Source organism: Diorhabda carinulata, chromosome 8, assembly GCF_026250575.1.
Source record: "Diorhabda carinulata isolate Delta chromosome 8, icDioCari1.1, whole genome shotgun sequence".
NCBI lineage: Eukaryota > Metazoa > Arthropoda > Insecta > Coleoptera > Chrysomelidae > Diorhabda > Diorhabda carinulata.
Genome location: NC_079467.1, coordinates 23270021 through 23287250, shown reverse-complemented (window position 1 = coordinate 23287250; position 17230 = coordinate 23270021). Strand labels below are relative to the sequence as shown.

Genomic DNA, 17230 nt, shown 5'->3' with positions numbered 1-17230 from the left:
TATTTAAACGCTCAATTTTGAATGGTACATTCTCATAAATAATTCATGAGACGACCTGATGATCCAAGTCATCGATGTCGATCGATAAAAGTGGTAAATGTAGACGTAGATTTCGCATATACTGTCAAGAAGATAAGAAATATAAAACTGGAATAACTGACTACAAATTTAATAATTAGTATGTATTTATTATAAATAAGTAGATAATAAAAGATAATATATATCTTGGCGCAACATTTACGACATAATTACACACACCCATTCCATTCACGCAACTTGTTTAGTTCAATTTATCATTAAGTGCAATAAGCACAAATCTTCTCAATTCTACACTAATTAAATCTGTAGTTTCCTCTATTTCGTTATCATTATTTTTTGATAAACGATATAGCACCAGATTACTCTTCTCTTAGAAAACTTTCTCTATTCTTTTTGAATCTGGTTTGATTCTTTTGTAATTGTTAATGCTTTATCTTTCTTTTTAAACAATATTATTTTATCTCATGACCATAAAAACCTCAAATGATTCACATTTCCATTGATATCATTACTATTTTCTTACTATTGTGATGTAATGATTGTTAAGTAGCTTTAGTTTTAATGATTCACCGTTTAATAATAAAAATGAACGTTTAATTGTTCGAAAGCGTTCGTAGAAACCTAGAAAGTACAAAAAAACTGAAAGTAAGCTAAAAGTGCTGTTTAAAATAATCACAATCAAAGCTTTTTAATCAAGTTTTTGATAAATTTTTACATTTTGGTACTAAGAGTTAGATTTAGGGGTGATTCGCATTGTGCACTGAAATCTTATGAAAAGTAATATATTATACTTTCAAAAAGAAACTGTGAAACAACAGGGCTCGATTCTCTATTCTTCTTATCGAAGTTTTAACGAGAATAAAGAAACGGAATAGGATCACAAGGACTTTGGATGATGTTCATTATCTGTGGATTCATATAGAACTGATCCAGCTTCAGGCTTTATGTGTGTCGTTCATATTTTATTGTAAAGAACTACAGGTTGGCTACCATTTCTGTTGCTGATCAAATTGGGCATCTTACTAACGGCGACAATTAACTAATGAGAAGCTCGAGTTCAGTTTTTCAAACCAAAAGTTTATTTATTTTTAAATGTAAAGTTACTACATACTACTAGTAATAATTATTTGTATGCCAAGGACTGAAAGTGCTACTTTATAGGACGATTTTGAAAATTTATAACTCCAAACGCGGCGTACACAACATTTTTTAGACGACGCATAAGATCAAAAACTTTTCTCAATTACACTGAGGAAGGAAAATAAATAATAGAGAATCATAAACATCGAGAATGTAGACCATAAAGTAGAACCTTTTCAGATTTTGGATTTTCCTGAAAAATAAGCGAGCACTACGTTTTCCGTTGGGTTTTTCGTCTTTTTCTGGTGACACCACTTCATAAAGAGCTCGTACTGTTTTTCGTACCTTGCACGAATTAAGGTGGCGTGGATTCGAGTAACTCTTCATCGCTGATGTTTTCTTTTTCATCATCATTCATTGTTATTCATTAATTTAGACAAAACTTCGGATAAAACAAATAATGTCAGAAAATTAAAAATTTAAGGTTATGTAAAATCATCGAAGTGAAACGGTCAACTGTCGACATTAGTTAAAGTTAAAGTTAAAGTTGTGTACTCCGGAGCGTCCCGAAAGTGTTTTGCAGTACGGAACTGTCACTTTCACTACATGGAACACTCAAAACGCAACTTTCGGTATGTAAATGTATACAGAACGAACAACTTACAGAAAACAAATGGAACGATCGGGGGATAAGGACAACTACAAACTAAAGACCTAACAAAACAATGTTATTAAGAAACCTGAAATAACCTGAGATATTTTCAATGAAAGAGGTACTTATTAAAAAATTTTTTACACCATTATGAATATCGGTAGATCCGCTACTGACATTCACTTTCAGTGATATATAATGTAGGCGTAAAATTATTCCAATAATACAGGTGTTACACATAGTATCTTCTTTAGCTCGAGGGTTTTGAATAAAGATTACGAACCGAGGTTGTATTATTTCGCAAAGAGATCGTATCTTTCGCATTGTATTTAATTAAGAATTCCAGATCGGTCTCTGATAAAGCAAAAGTGATTGGTTGTGGGAGGAAGTTAGTTGTAAAGTGCCAGATTTCCAAATTGGGTACATGCTTATTTGTTTTAAGTGACACTGGTTCTCGATAATTTCATTAAAAATAAACAAAAATCTAAGCAATAAATATTACACTAAATAAAACAGGAATTGCGATAATAATTATTATTTGCATTATTTAATACAAGTTGCCACAAAGATTTTCCTGTGTATGCTATGAGGACGTGTTTAACTGGAACATACGGGATCGTGATAGATTTCACACCTGCCAATTAACATCCACTGAACTATGAAACTATAGTGATGTGGTCAGACCGCTATTAAGGCATTGAGCATTCAGGTCATAGAATCAAAAATGATCCTAAAAGAGCCCGTAGGAAAATCGATATTAGGAAGAGCAATAAGGTCGTTTGGGTCACTGGTAATTCGGAAAAGGAAATCAGAACGTCGATATACTTATAAAAGAAACCAAGAAACTGTTTGTAACATAGAAAAATGGACGAGAAGAAAGAATCACTTAATTAAAAAAGTTTTTGAACCTACTGCGACATCTCACTGGGTGTTAGCTACCTCAACAAGTACCTATGTGATAGTAAGTCTAGCTAAAAGAAAATATCAATCTAACGCGTAAATGTCGTAGGAGCGAAGACGTGTCTATAAGCTCTATAACTGAAAAGTGAGTGAGTGAGATGGTTGAACGCCGAGGGCAGCTCTAATAATAATAAAGACCAACTTCAATGTTTGCTATGTTTCTAAATTTACGGCAGCTATAATCATGCTTCTGGTGAAATTGGTAATAAACTAATAAAAATATGAAATGTTACGAATGGTACTCGTATATCTGGAATAAAACTTTTTAATGCTATGGTATATGTTATTGATTCAATCTCCGAGTTCTCTATTCTAGCAAATGTACTCGTACAATATCGAGTCGAGACAATATCGAAATAGGAATGTTCTTATTGAGAAGCAATTTACGTGCAGCTGTGCATTTATTTGTTTTCGCTAATATATTGTGAAAAACGAATATATGAGAAAGAAAACCTAAGAAAAAAGTGTTATGCTCAATTTGTGTGTTAGTGAAATTAGTTTATAAAAGCAGCCAGCATGAGCTTGGACTGGAAACCTACCATAAATCAAGTTCATAACTTTATTAAAAGCATTATCAACACTTTATTGATATAATAACCCATTTATATTCAATAAGCAATTAATTACAACACATTCTGAGTTATACTTTCAATTAGAGTATTGAATAAAAATTTCTAATCTTTCTTTTCTTGATTCGTTCTAGTGATTTTAGATTTGGTTAGTTTTAGTTAATTTTGGTTAGTTTTGTGGTTAGTTTTGTGGTTAGTTTTGTGGTTAGTTTTGTGGTTAGTTTTGTGGTTAATTTTTTATGATTTAATCAAATTAAGTTAGGACAATTTTATATAACTAATAATTGTGTTTAATCCCGGTGAGTATTAGTTTGTTTTAGTTTAAGCTGGCTTTGATAAGTTTTTGATCACTTTTAGACATTGTTGATTCATTTTGATCGTTTGAATAACTACGTTTGATTTATTCTAGTTTTGAACAGTTTTAAAATGCTTTAATTGCTTTATATTTTGTTAAGATATTACTCTACAAATTTACAAGTAGCCGTAATAATACAACAATACAACTGAATTCAAACCTAACCTAAACAAAACAAGTTTGTCTTGGCTAGAACATTATTTTGACTATGAAGAAATAACGATATTTATGCGGAGGAACATAAAATATCGTAAAGAACCATAAATCAAAACCAACTTTGGGTATCTTCATCTTGGTACGAATAATTTTCTTCATATTAATTCGAACACCCGGTACATTAATATGCATATGCAATTGCACCTAAAAAAATTAAATTGTATCCACTACCAAGCGGCATTCCCATCCTACTAGCCGTGCATTTCCCATTCACCGCTACGAAAACAAAACAAAACATAGATTGGTACGGTCGCTACGGTCACGTGATCGCGCACAGCCTCCTGAGACACCACGAAGACAGAAGGCGAAAGTGCTCACGTGCACGCGGTACAAGATGCACGCTACTTTAGCTGCGTTCTCCGGTCTTCTTATTTTCGTTCACGTGACGGCGGTAACCTACCCCAATTGGAACGGAAGTGATAGTAGGGTTCTAAGAAATTTTCCGGCACAGAGGAACCACAGCTCTACGCATAGACATTTAGGGGTACATAGGCACGGTTATAGGGCGGTTAATAAAAATGGTAACGGGGGGGATGAAGGACACAGGGTGAAAGGAGGTGTTAGAGATAGTGAGATGGAAAAAATGGTTGTAGACGCCAACACTGGTATACAGTATAACCCTTATGCTAAACATCATCCAGGGTAAGTTCAAAATAATTATTTTGAATAATTGTTTTTAATGTAGATTTTGGGAATTGTCGTACCGAGTTTTGAAAACACACCACTTTATATATAATAAGTATCAAAAAAGAATATTCACTTACATAATATGGAAAAGTAGGAATCTGTTTTATCACATATTCATTTTTAAAATTGTTCTACATAAGTTTTCTCACGACTGAATTATTTTGGTGATTAGAGAAACTAATAAAAGCATTTAACAGTTATTCATATTTTTAAAACCGGTATGGCCCATTAATGGAGTTTAGTAGATTTGTAAAAACCTCATCGACCTAAACCTGCTTAAAAAAATGGGTTTCCATATACTCCCAGCAAATATTATCTTAAACTGCTATTATCCGAAATAATAATTTTTCATTACATTATATTATAATAATAAATGTTTCACATTGTTCACATGATAATACGGATAAACAATAGTTTATTGCTTTCGGTGCTTTATTCAGTTATATATTATATATACTTAAAAAGTAAAGTGAAAAAAATAAAAAAAAAAAAAAGAATTAGGGTTAAAAACTTGAAAATTACGGCGGAATATTTCTGGAATTCATTTATTGAACTTAAACAGATAGGGAAATTGAGTCCAGAAAGTTGGTAACACTTCGCGATGTTGTCAAATTGACATTATTAAAATACTGCCATTGTTACTTACCATAATTGGTTCACATTTATTCATTATCATTCATTTCGTTTCATTTGGTTCTTTTATACTCATTGTTTTTATAAAAACAGTAATTTTTATTACTAAACAATTCTTTTTCGAGCTATTCATTGGATCTGCCGGCACTCAAGACATTTCAGATACATATGGAATAACAGGAAACGTTTTCAGTGATACTAAACTTTTATTTGAAAGGCGTTAGCGTAACCGAAATAAAAGCTGAACTAGATTTTACTTTGACCAAATGAGATGACTGGATGATTGGATTGAAAGTGGACAATTGGACACGAGAAAGCTTGTGTACAGCTCACGATGGAACAAAGAAGATGTTTCCATCAAATTTTTCACAGAAATAAACTTTTTGCACCGATTCATAAACAAAACGAAACAAAAGAACAATCAAAAGTGAGAACCGGCTTCGAAGAAGACAAAGACCGCAAGGTCATGGCGTCGGATTTTTGGGATGCGCGCTGTATAATTTTAATTAACGAATGAAATAAGTACGTGAATTTTTCTATGAATAAACATGTCGAGAAAACAATAAAGGTCAGTAACCCGATTATAGTTTTATGAATAGGACAGGTAAAATTGTAGTTTTAATGATCAAATTCATATACACAGTGAAAAAAATATGTATTTATAAATAGTGTATAAATATGTGAATCGGTCATAGGTGAAAAGACATTTTGCATAACAATCAGTTGGCTAATTTCAACTTTATCCCTCTGGAATTGTCCGATTACAAATATTGAGAGTATTTGGATTACTTTTGAAGTGTTTCTATCAAGCATCGTCTAAATTGACAATTTATTGCTTTAATTTGTTATAATCTTTGGTAGACTTTATAAAAATTCAAACAAACCATCATCATCATCACACCAATATGGGTTGTCATTAAGTAAGGATTTTTATATGATATTCATAAAATATTCCATCATAATATCCTGTGTTATTGAATGGCCGTTATGGTACTTTTTATAGTTGACTGTTGGCTTATTTTTATTATTTCCAATCAGGTGAAACTAATTTTCTTTTTCAAAACATCCACGAAACTTACTTTTCACTTGCGGCATTTGTTCAATGATGTCTACCAATCAAATATCAGTATGTTATACATTCAAAATTATTGATTCTAATAATAACCTCAAACATAACCTGATTAAACAGCCTTTTACTAATTCAACCCAATTTCCGTGTCCTCTAGTTATGCTTTTAGATTCTCTATCTTTTTTTAACAAAGAGCAGGTTGGTTTGCCTAACAAGCTTTCATATCGTTAGTCTTGTTGCGATTGAAACATTAAATTCATTAACAAATCATCATTTTTATTTTGTTTCAAGTCGTTAATTATAACATTTTACTACTGACTTTGATAATCGTGGCATTTTCAAAACATTCAATGTTGATTTAACTGTGTCAATAATGGATTTAAAATCAAAAGTGTCGCAATAATAGACAACATATATATTTCTGGTAACATTAATTAAACATCACATTACGAATAATAACATAAAAGAAATAGTCCGGGAGCTGGTAATACTGAAAGCTCTACTGACAGGCCGTACTAGAAAACGTAATTTTAGACTGTTAAATCATGGTGGAAAATGTGGAGAAAAATTTCTTTCTAGTTTTAAAAACGTCGTATTCGTTTTCAAGATGACGGACAATCTTTGCAATCACTTCTGGATATCCTGAGATAAAATTACGTTATATGTCATCGATGATACTAAACATAACCTTATTTGATCATTGGAAAAAACCTACATAATTAAACATAGTTTGAGTTTTTTAAATTTCTTGTTCATACCACAAATATTATACACATAACTCAAGAAAAAAGTAAAACTCTAAGTATTTAACTTATTTAACCGGAAACGAATGCAATGAGAAATAAATTATATGTTTACCTTTTTCACAGAAGATCAATAGCAAAATTTATTTCCTCCTTTTTATTAAAATGTATTCAAAAAACATTAAAACTTATTTAGTTAGACCGCAGGTTATCTAGACCTCCACGCTGGCAGAGAAAGTGGCAAAATGTCTGATCTAACTAACATCAAAACGACCTTACACGACTACGCACGATTATAATTTCCTTGGTCTGCTTTTAATGGTTCAAAAAGACATTAAAAGCATCCTCAACTGCTCTTAAATTTCGAAAAGAATTTAATAAGAAACTTATTTTGTAAGTGTATAAATTGGAATGGATTTTTGAAAAAAGGTATCCAGTTTTGAGGATATTCGAAAATCCTTACTGGTTGACGTTAGACCTTTCGCTAGAGAGAGAAGAAGCAGTCCATGTCAAAATCTTCATGACCCCTACCAGAAATTTTTTGTTTGGATGTTTATTACAATTCTCCAGAGCAATTACTTCGCCCAGGTCCATCTACTCTTGCTTAAAACTCGCCTGGAAGAATTAAGATGCCTGTTCCATGAAAGGAATACAATGTTGTGTATTTTAAACATTCTCTTAAGCTAGTTGCTCAAATAAAGAAACCATAACGGCTCCACAACTCTTTTAAAAACAAACTTGACTATGTACCGGCTAAACTGAATGTGGGCTTTCTTCGATTTTCGTTCCAAGGTAAGATTTACAATATTACCAAATCAATATTTTCATAATGAGAGATATGGAGAATACTCGTTTGGAATTTTCTGATTCGTGAAAATAAAAATTTCGTGATAATCTGTGAAAATTGGAAAAAACTCTGCCTGAATGCTATAAATTGTTGCAAATGGTCTATGGGGACAATTCTCTATCTAGCGCGCGTGTTTTTGCGTGGTGTAAGGACTTTAGTCAAGACCGAGAAAGCACTGAAGATGACCAGCGCCCAGGTCGCCCTGTGACTGTTCTAATTCCAGTAACAGTGACCAAAATGTGCGTGGGGATCGTCGAATGATTGCCGATGCTGTAAACCCCGATAAAGAAAAATTTCACACGAGAAATTACACATGACAAAAGTCTGTATGAAGTTGGTGCCAAAAAATCTGACTCCTGACCAAAAGCCATTGCGTGAACGGAGAGAAGACTTCCAGCACTGCTTCGATCAATGAAAAAAATGTATGGAAAAGTGTGTGGCGAGGGTAGGGGAGTATATTGAAGGGGAGCATTCGTATGTAGAATAATTTTTGTAATGAAACCTTTTTTCGTACCCAGTCTCGTTATTTAATAGCTGTATACCGCTCACAGTGTATATTCTTGAAATAAAGTAACCCATCACTCATAATATCTGAAAAAAAAATTTTTAAAGGCACTAATCACCAGCATATGTTTCTGCTATTGACACAAGTCGTTAGAGCAACGAATTCCAATGAAACAAAATTTGTTTAAACCGTGAAGTAAAAATTGAATTTATTAAAATACACAAGTAGCAAGTGGAGCAAAAAAAGTTCCATACGAAATTTTTCTTTATCTTTACGCTTTGTAATCTCAAATTACAATAACAATTGTGTCTTTACTTTATTTTGTTCTGTAAAATGTTTAATGATATTTGTCTATTTCATATTTGTATTCGTTATATTTGACCTTAAAACGATATAGTAAAGAATCGTATTGTTGAAGACTTTTCATTCATTTTTTCCTTTCTTCTTTTTTCTATAATCACAATGGTAAGCAAACTAACAAAAACTAATGTACCAACAAATAAATAAATAATTCATTCAATTATTTTATTTGGAAACGATTCCAAATTTAGCGTTGAAAATTTGTATAGATTTTAAATTTTATATATCAAAGACCACGCGTGTAAACTTCCGTTCTAAATTTAAGCACTATAATCAAATCTTTGTTTCTGATATAAATAAGATTCTATACATAAATATGTACGTCGAATTTCTACGCTGAGTGATGTATAACTTACAAAATATATTCAAAGGCAATAAAACAAAGAACTCCCCAACTGTAGAATTTTTGAAAATTATTTTAAGTGTATCGAAGAAACACTTCAGTCTATATATCAGAAGGCATTTACTTAACTAAGTTAACTGAATTGAGCAAAGTAAAACAAAGGTAAGATAATAGGCATCAGGGATGCGGGTTAACCACGAAAAATATAGGTCGAGATTGCCCGTACCAATTTAACCTAACCTAACAATAACGACTACAATGTATTCAATGCCTGTATGTTGTTTAAATAGCGTTTATTCAATGGAGAATTAATTATAATCCCAAGAATGAGAATTTGCACTCTCTGATGGTTTTTCCTCTTTACCACAGCTTAAGGTATCTGCGAGTAACCGCAGATAAGGATTCTGTCAGTGATTGAGAGGCTCCAAGCTCTCGTATGTCTCTTCTTGTAAAGAATAATAGTACCTAAAGATCCTTCTTCTATTAAACTTATTAGATATACAATTCTTTGCATCCACCATGTCGTTCAATTGTTGTTAGATCATCAGCCATTTTGTGAGGTTGTTGATATGCACCTAATAATTAGCCACTATTAACTTCTACTTGTAAACATTTTTTTCTGATTATCGTATCGTCGTTCGACACTTGCTTCGGTCGTTAGGACATTTTTACATAATCCTGCTTCTACAAGCGTGATTAGAATTGGCGTCCCTGATTTCCAAATCGATTAGTAGCAGCATCTACCTAACCTAACATAACCTAACCAATATTGGTGCAATTTAACTGTTTCAATTAGCATTATTAAAATTTTTTGTAGTTGTTTTCCGGAAATTTGGGGTTTCTTGCGTCAACTCTTTTGTGTATATATTTTAGTTTTTTTTTTACATTCTAAACCGGTTAATTTTGAAGAAGTTAAACGTACGTTGGAAGAATATAACGATGAAAAAGTATGTGGTAAAAGAAAATGGAGATTCTGAAAACGAAAAGGAGTTTAAGAGATAAAAGTGTTAAGGAAACTGAAGAAGAGAACGAACTACGTTTTTTTCCCTTTGGGAGCTATTTATGCTTTCCTAGGAAACACAGGTATTGTAAAAAATATCCAAAAAGTAGCTAATTTTTGAAATAATGAAACTAACAAGTAAAAAATCGTCGCACTCTCGGCGCGAGAAACTATAGCGCATTTTTCACCATTAGCAATGATATCAAACGACATGAATTTGACGTCCATTGTCATTTGATGTTGATCGATGTCTATTGATTTCGATTCATGTTATTTCAGGTCATCTGATCAATGGTGTCACAAATTAATGAATCTAATTAATTTTTTCCTAATAATACCCCACATTTCTACGGGAAAATTTTGTACCAAAGTTCAAAATCCTGTTACGTTGTTTTTAATGGTCCATATCGCAAAATGTGACGTATTATTTTGATGAATAATTTCTGCAATTTTCATTCTAAATAAATGTTAATAAATACGCGTTTCATTTACTCAAGGATATGAATGACGATAAAAGTTTATTTCAACTTTACGGAGTTACCTAAGAAGGATTATTTTGTCAATGTAACCCGCAAATTCAAATTCCAAAGTTGTCACGTATTTAAAACTCGTTTATATTATCATTGTGTCATGAAAGTAGAAAAAAAAAACAGATTTAAAAGCAGAACACGTTCCAGATTGACAATGTCTCATAAAAATTTTTACAAAAATTATACCGTTGCTTATTTGAATGATAACGAACGTTTGTAAAGTCTAAGCAGAAAACGTGACTGGTTACAAATTAACCTTCTTTTTAGAAACTTTCTTAGATAAATCCTTTTCATAATATGATATAACCTCTAAAATGACAAATCCTATTTGATGGAATGGATTCTTCAAGACTAAAAGAAGAAACATTCATATTTGATTTTTATATACAAAGGGGACTTAAGAAATGCGTAATCAGAGGGAGACAAATGATGCATCAATTTTAACGCACTTCGGCTAAGGGATAGTCACATTGTAGTGGTGGAAATGTCTTTAACAAATGCGGTGGTTTTTTATGATGTAAAACATTAAAACGTATCAGGGAATTAGCATAATATTTATCAGTTATCATTGATTAGTTAAAAACTATTTGCTATTCCAAAACACTTAACTTAATTTCTGGAAAAAATGACTTTCTTTATGTCATCTGATAAAGCTTATTATTTGCACCTTCACCTTCAATATACTCCACTTCCCTCGCCACACACTTTTCCATACGTTTTTTCCATTGATCGAAGCATTGCTGGAAGTCTTCTTCGGTGAGCGCCTTCGGGAGCTCTGACCTTTTTTGCTTTATCGCTACCATCGACTCAAATCGGGTCCATTTCAAAGCAGATCTTTTTCTAACCTTGCAAGAAAATCTTAGCAGATCCGTTGACGCAAAAGCTTTTGATCAGTAGTCAGATTTTTTGGCACCAACATCGCACGGACTTTGTAACTCCTCGTGTAAAATTCTTCTAACTGTTTTTGGTTACTGTTTCCGGAGTCGAAACAGTCACGGGGCGACCGGGGTGATGGTCATCTTCAGTGCTCTCTGGCTAAAGCGCTTACACCAGTCAAAAACCCGCGCACGAGATAGAGAATCCATGCCTCAAATTGAATCATACAACAATGTTTCATTTGGAATTAAAAATTTTGATCATGGAAACTGCTACCTACTTTTTGTCCGTAAGATATACCAGAAACCCCTGGTATTTTTTTGTTTATAAAATAAACATGTTATTTAAACAAACATTCGGAAAGCTACCTACTTATCAACTGATAAATTGATTGTCATCTCGACAGCTTCATTGGCGGAGATTGATTGCGAGTCGATGTTCTTCATATTTTTTTTCTTTTCAAATTTTAATTCAAGATCACAGCGGGTCAGACCTTTTTAAAAACTAATTTGTCAGAGGGAAGCTGTTTCTGATTGCAATTTTGTTCACATACAATTACTCGCCATTTGGTTGTCTGTTCGAGAATAAATAATTAATTCGATTTCGTTTTTATAATTGACAATTAATCTCTGGGTTAAACGTTTTGAATTTAAATACTTCGGTTATTGTTTGGGAGTTAACAAATTGATATGTAGTTGTATTTAAATAAGAAAAAGTTTTAACTACTAGTGAATAATAAAAAGCTTTAACATTGGAAATATTTTTCGATCGAAAATAGTTACACAATCTTCGTACCAGTAATTATCCAAGTTAATTGATCCAAAGCAATCATTAGGCAGTCAAAATGATTGACTTTTGGCTGTATCACAAAATAATGGACTATTTCGCATTCCAGCATATTACAAACCGTGTGTTTAATCTGATAGCTATTACCATTCGTAATGACGCAAGGATACAAATTACACAAATAGGTAGGTTGAGTGAAAAAATGTTCTGTATATAGGGCTTGAAATGAGTAATTACGTCCGAATGCTAGATAGACATTGTTAAATTCGTTATATTCAACTTACGATTAATACTACAAAAGAAAAACGAACATTTTGTGAAAACAGCCATTTATTTTTCAAACAAGTCTTCTTTTAGTTCGATCCAATTGACCCAGTATTGTTTTAACTTCTATATCCGTTTTCTCGAGGTCTGGAATGTAGCGATTACATCCTCCTTCGGCCCAAATTTCTGCCAAGTTTGGAAACAAAAACTTATCGCATGGGGTCAATTCTGGAGGTTAAGATGTATGGGGCTGCAGTACCTCCAATTTGAACAATTTAGCCGTGGTAAGGATAGGAGTTTGAGCCAGTGCGTTATCCTGATAAAACAGCACATCCAGGGGGCAAACCAGCAACAGTAGCCATCGTTTTTCTAGCCAATAGGGCAATCCTCGACTTCTTTGTTGTTTGGTTGTTTGGTCTCTAATGTATACCAGTGGATCCATGTTTCGTATGTCACCTAGAAACGTCTTCGAATTGCAATCAACATACTCAAAAGTAGTCACACAACTACGCCTGTTTTTCGGAGTAACCAATCGTAGCACCAGTGCCCTGTACAGCTTCCTCATATCCAAAATTTCATGCAAGATATGTTAGATAGCTAGCACATTCTTTTTTTCCATTTATGTGAAAATCCGATTCAGCTCCAGTAGCCATCTATAAAAATGTATTACACAATATTAAACTTCTCTAGAGATACTGGTGCCATCGAGCAATCAGACTACGGACTTAACGGACGGCCCTCGTATATTATATAGTGCTTCATTTAACTGCTGGGGTTTTACTACATAGGATGTGTTAAAAATATGGATGGAATGATTGGAATGGGAAGAAAATAATTCAATTTAACCCAACTAATTTAACCAATATCTGAAATCGTTGTTAAATAAGTACAACTTGAAAAAGTTTTACAAAAAATAACTGTACTCACAAAAAAAGTGGACCCAGATCGGTTTCCAATAATTTTTGACCTACTATTTTACTCCAAATTGAAATGGTATTGGTTACCATGACTAATTTCGAAGATTCTAAAAAAGTTATATAACGTCTTTAAAAGGTAATGAATCGCTTCGGAATAGCTTCAATTCTATAAATAATTAACAAACAAGCAATGAATGAACACTTGGTAGGTATTTCCAAAGGCTGATATTTCAATATGACTGATGACACCGATTATAAGGAGGCAGTTGTGATAACGATTCCAAATACATCAACGAATTTTTTGCAGAAAAAGTATTCTAAAGATTCTGATTGGAAACTATACCTATACATAGTGGATGCCAGAAAAGCTACAAGCGCTTCCAGAGAAAAGAAAAACGAGATCGTGTGGCATGACAACCCAGCAAACTTAGGCTTACCAGAAGTATCCAGTAAGTTTACTACAGAATAACACTCGAATCGATTGTTCTCAACTCCAAATCCGAATTGGGAGAAGTCAGGTTGAAGAATTGTCCAATAGGTATTCATCAACTCAGTAAATGGACACTCTTAGATGCGCAGATATCATGTTTCAAATTACTTTAATTTCTTACTGAATCTAAAATTTCTATTCGGTAGTAATCACATTAACATCATTATACGACAGAAACTACCAAGCCGTCAAATTTTGATCAATATTATCAATTATCAATATTTTTTGATTTGTAGATTTATTATAAAAAGCGATAGACGAAATTCATTATCATTTATTTCTGTTAATAAATAAATCAATGTTCGTACTGTTTATGTTAAAAGAGACATCAACCTTTTACCTTCCAAGGACATTTTTTGTACGTCGTCAGTTAAAACCGCATGTGAATTGCCTCATTTTCTTATTTTTTTCACCGAGACACAATAGCTTGAAGGGTTGAAGTCCAGTTTTCTTATTGTACAATTTAATTGTATATATATATATATATATATATATATATATATATATATATATATATATATCTATATAAACACAAGCCGCAACACATCAGAAATTTTACAAGGGTAATAATTTATTTCCGAAGATTGACAACATAAATTGTTAGTTTCCTCCATGTTTATGTGAAATTTTTACATAAATCTGACAGATTAATTTTCATATTCGTATGAAGAAAATTATTCTTGGTATTAGGTCATAATTGAACATTATTTTTCACACGAGAAAAAGTAAATGTTACACTGAAAGTACTCGGTTCCATGGAGTGATTCGTAGCTGGTCTTAAAAGTGATCGTATGAATACGGATGATGCTGATGCTGAAGAAAAACCTGGTTAATGTCATACTAATTTTGTTCTATTATGACAATACGCCTGCCCATTCGTTCAGTTTTGTTAGTTAGTTAGTTAGCTAAACTACGTTAATATTTATTCCCTGAGCCGCCATATTCGCCTCATTTAGCCCTCTCGTTTTCATTAGAAATCCACTATTCTGGTAATTCGCTTTCGTATACTGATTGTGAAAATTTAAAAATCGGAGATAATTTCAAAGTGAAACCCAAGCAAACTGGAGGGAAGTCATTAAACATCTTATTTTCATTTATTTATTCAAAAGGTCAACACAATATTAGAAAGTAACTAAAGAGAAACTAGAAACAAACTAACCTCAAGGTTTTCTGATTTTCCTTTCTGAGATCAGGTTTATTACAGAGTAATAAACAGATGTGCACTGTTCTAGTATTCTACAGATTCTATTTTTATTAATTTCTAAACTCTTTTACTTCTTCTTTTTCCTATCCAATACCTCAAAATTCTCTCAATCCCTCTTTTATTACCTTTCCAAGTTTTCCGAGTTTTGTCAATTTCATATTTCAATCAATGTCATCTTCTAAATTTATAAAAAATACTCCTAGTAAACATTTAAAAGCTCATATTGTATTAAATAATGTTTCAAGCAATTGAAATGTGAGCTTTTAGAAAGAAAGAAACGAGTAATATAGAAACCTTCCTAGATCAAAAGCCCCAAGTTCTTTGCATAAAATTTTGAGTGAATTGGAATAGTAGCCACGTCTTCTCAGGAAAACAATAAAACATGAAAACGTGCATTGACGTTATCACAGTAAATCGTGGCATCCGAAGTACTTACCTAGTACCGCGGGACCATTATTTCTGTCGCATAGTACTTGTATTGAATAAATACAATTATGCGCGACTGTCAGTTTGTCTTAAGAGAGTGTTGTCGCAGCAAGTCTTGTCGAAGAAGATGAAAATGGTTCTGGCCATGTCACGGTTACTTCTTCTTAGTGGCTATTTAATCGTTTACGTCATAATAATAATAATAACATATTCATTATTATTTATTCTTTTATTATTTATGACGTATAAATAATAAAGAAGAGGAGAGATACTTTGTTTATTATATAATTTGTGTTTTTCCTCACCTAATTCTTCTGGTTTAAAAACGTTTTTACTAATAAAATCTTCTGTTTTTGTCATATTTACATAAACCTAACAAAGCATAACAGATTATAACCTCAAAATCATAAAAACATTACTTGATAAAGCTGATTGATTTACACCTTCAATTTCAATTCCAATACATTTCAATCTGTGCGAAGCCTTAGTCGGGGGGTCGCCAACTGAAAGAAAAAGGCAAGGAACACAATAAGAACATAATTTTAGTGAGAAGAATGCGCTTGTTTATTTTTCAAAAGTTTATCAAATCGTGGTGTTATTTTTGAAACTTTAATAATCAAATCATTTTCTGATTGCAGTCTATTTCTCTTTTTAGTCTTAATGTCTGCCATTGCAGAAAACGTCAGTTCACACAAGTATGAAGTGGCGAATGGCACTAATAATTTTAGAGCTTCCCTTGCTAGCTCTGAATATTCGTGTTTTCTGTTCATCCAAAACACGTCGACACTTTGGGAATAAAATTCCATTTCAAGCATGCCATCAGCAGCTAAATCTAGAAGAGATTCATTCATAGTTGTGGTTGTGATGTGAAGTAATAACCTCTTTTTATATCCAGTCATTATATTTTCATCATATTAAAATAATATATAAAGTATTCGTCCGTTAACGTGTTCTTAGACACAATATTTCTCAGCATCTCTTCTTTTCCTCTTTCTTCGCGTGTTTCGATAGTATACTCAATTAGAATTAGTAATTTTTTCTTTAAACTTCACTTTTAAAGCTTTCAGTAATAACTTTTTTTCATATCCAGTCATTCTATTTTCATCATATTAAAATAATATATAAAGTATTCGTCCGTTAACGTGTTCTTAGACACAATATTTCTTAGCATCTCTTCTTTTCCTCTTTCTTCGCGTGCCTCGGTAGTATACTTAATTAGAATTAGTAATTTTTTCTTTAAACTTCACTTTTAAAGCTTTCAGTAATAACTTTTTTTCATATCCAGTCATTATATTTTCATCATATTAAAATAATATATAAAGTATTCGTCCGTTAACGTGTTCTTAGACACAATATTTCTTAGCATCTCTTCTTTTCCTCTTTCTTCGCGTGCCTCGGTAGTATACTTAATTAGAATTAGTAATTTTTTCTTTAAACTTCACTTTTAAAGCTTTCAGTAATAACTTTTTTTCATCTCCAGTCATTCTATTTTCATCATATTAAAATAATATATAAAGTATTCGTCCGTTAACGTGTTCTTAGACACAATATTTCTTAGCATTTCTTTTTTCTTCTTTCTTCGCGTGCTTCGGTAGTATACTTAATTAGAATTAGTAATTTTTTCTTTAAACTTCACTTTTAAAGCTTTCAGTAATAACTTTTTTTATATCCAGTCCATA

At 32.2% G+C, this 17230-nt stretch overlaps 1 protein-coding gene across 1 annotated transcript in view; it reads left to right on the top strand.

The window, feature by feature from the left end:
- The first annotated feature begins 4041 nt into the window (after positions 1-4041).
- Positions 4042-17230, top strand: part of LOC130896952 (epidermal growth factor-like protein 8) — a 64920-nt gene continuing 51731 nt past the window's right edge. Inside the window, exon 1 of the mRNA XM_057805378.1 lies at positions 4042-4513. Coding sequence (XP_057661361.1) covers positions 4206-4513 — 308 coding nt within the window. The 5' untranslated portion in view covers positions 4042-4205. The remainder of the gene's footprint in view (positions 4514-17230) is intronic.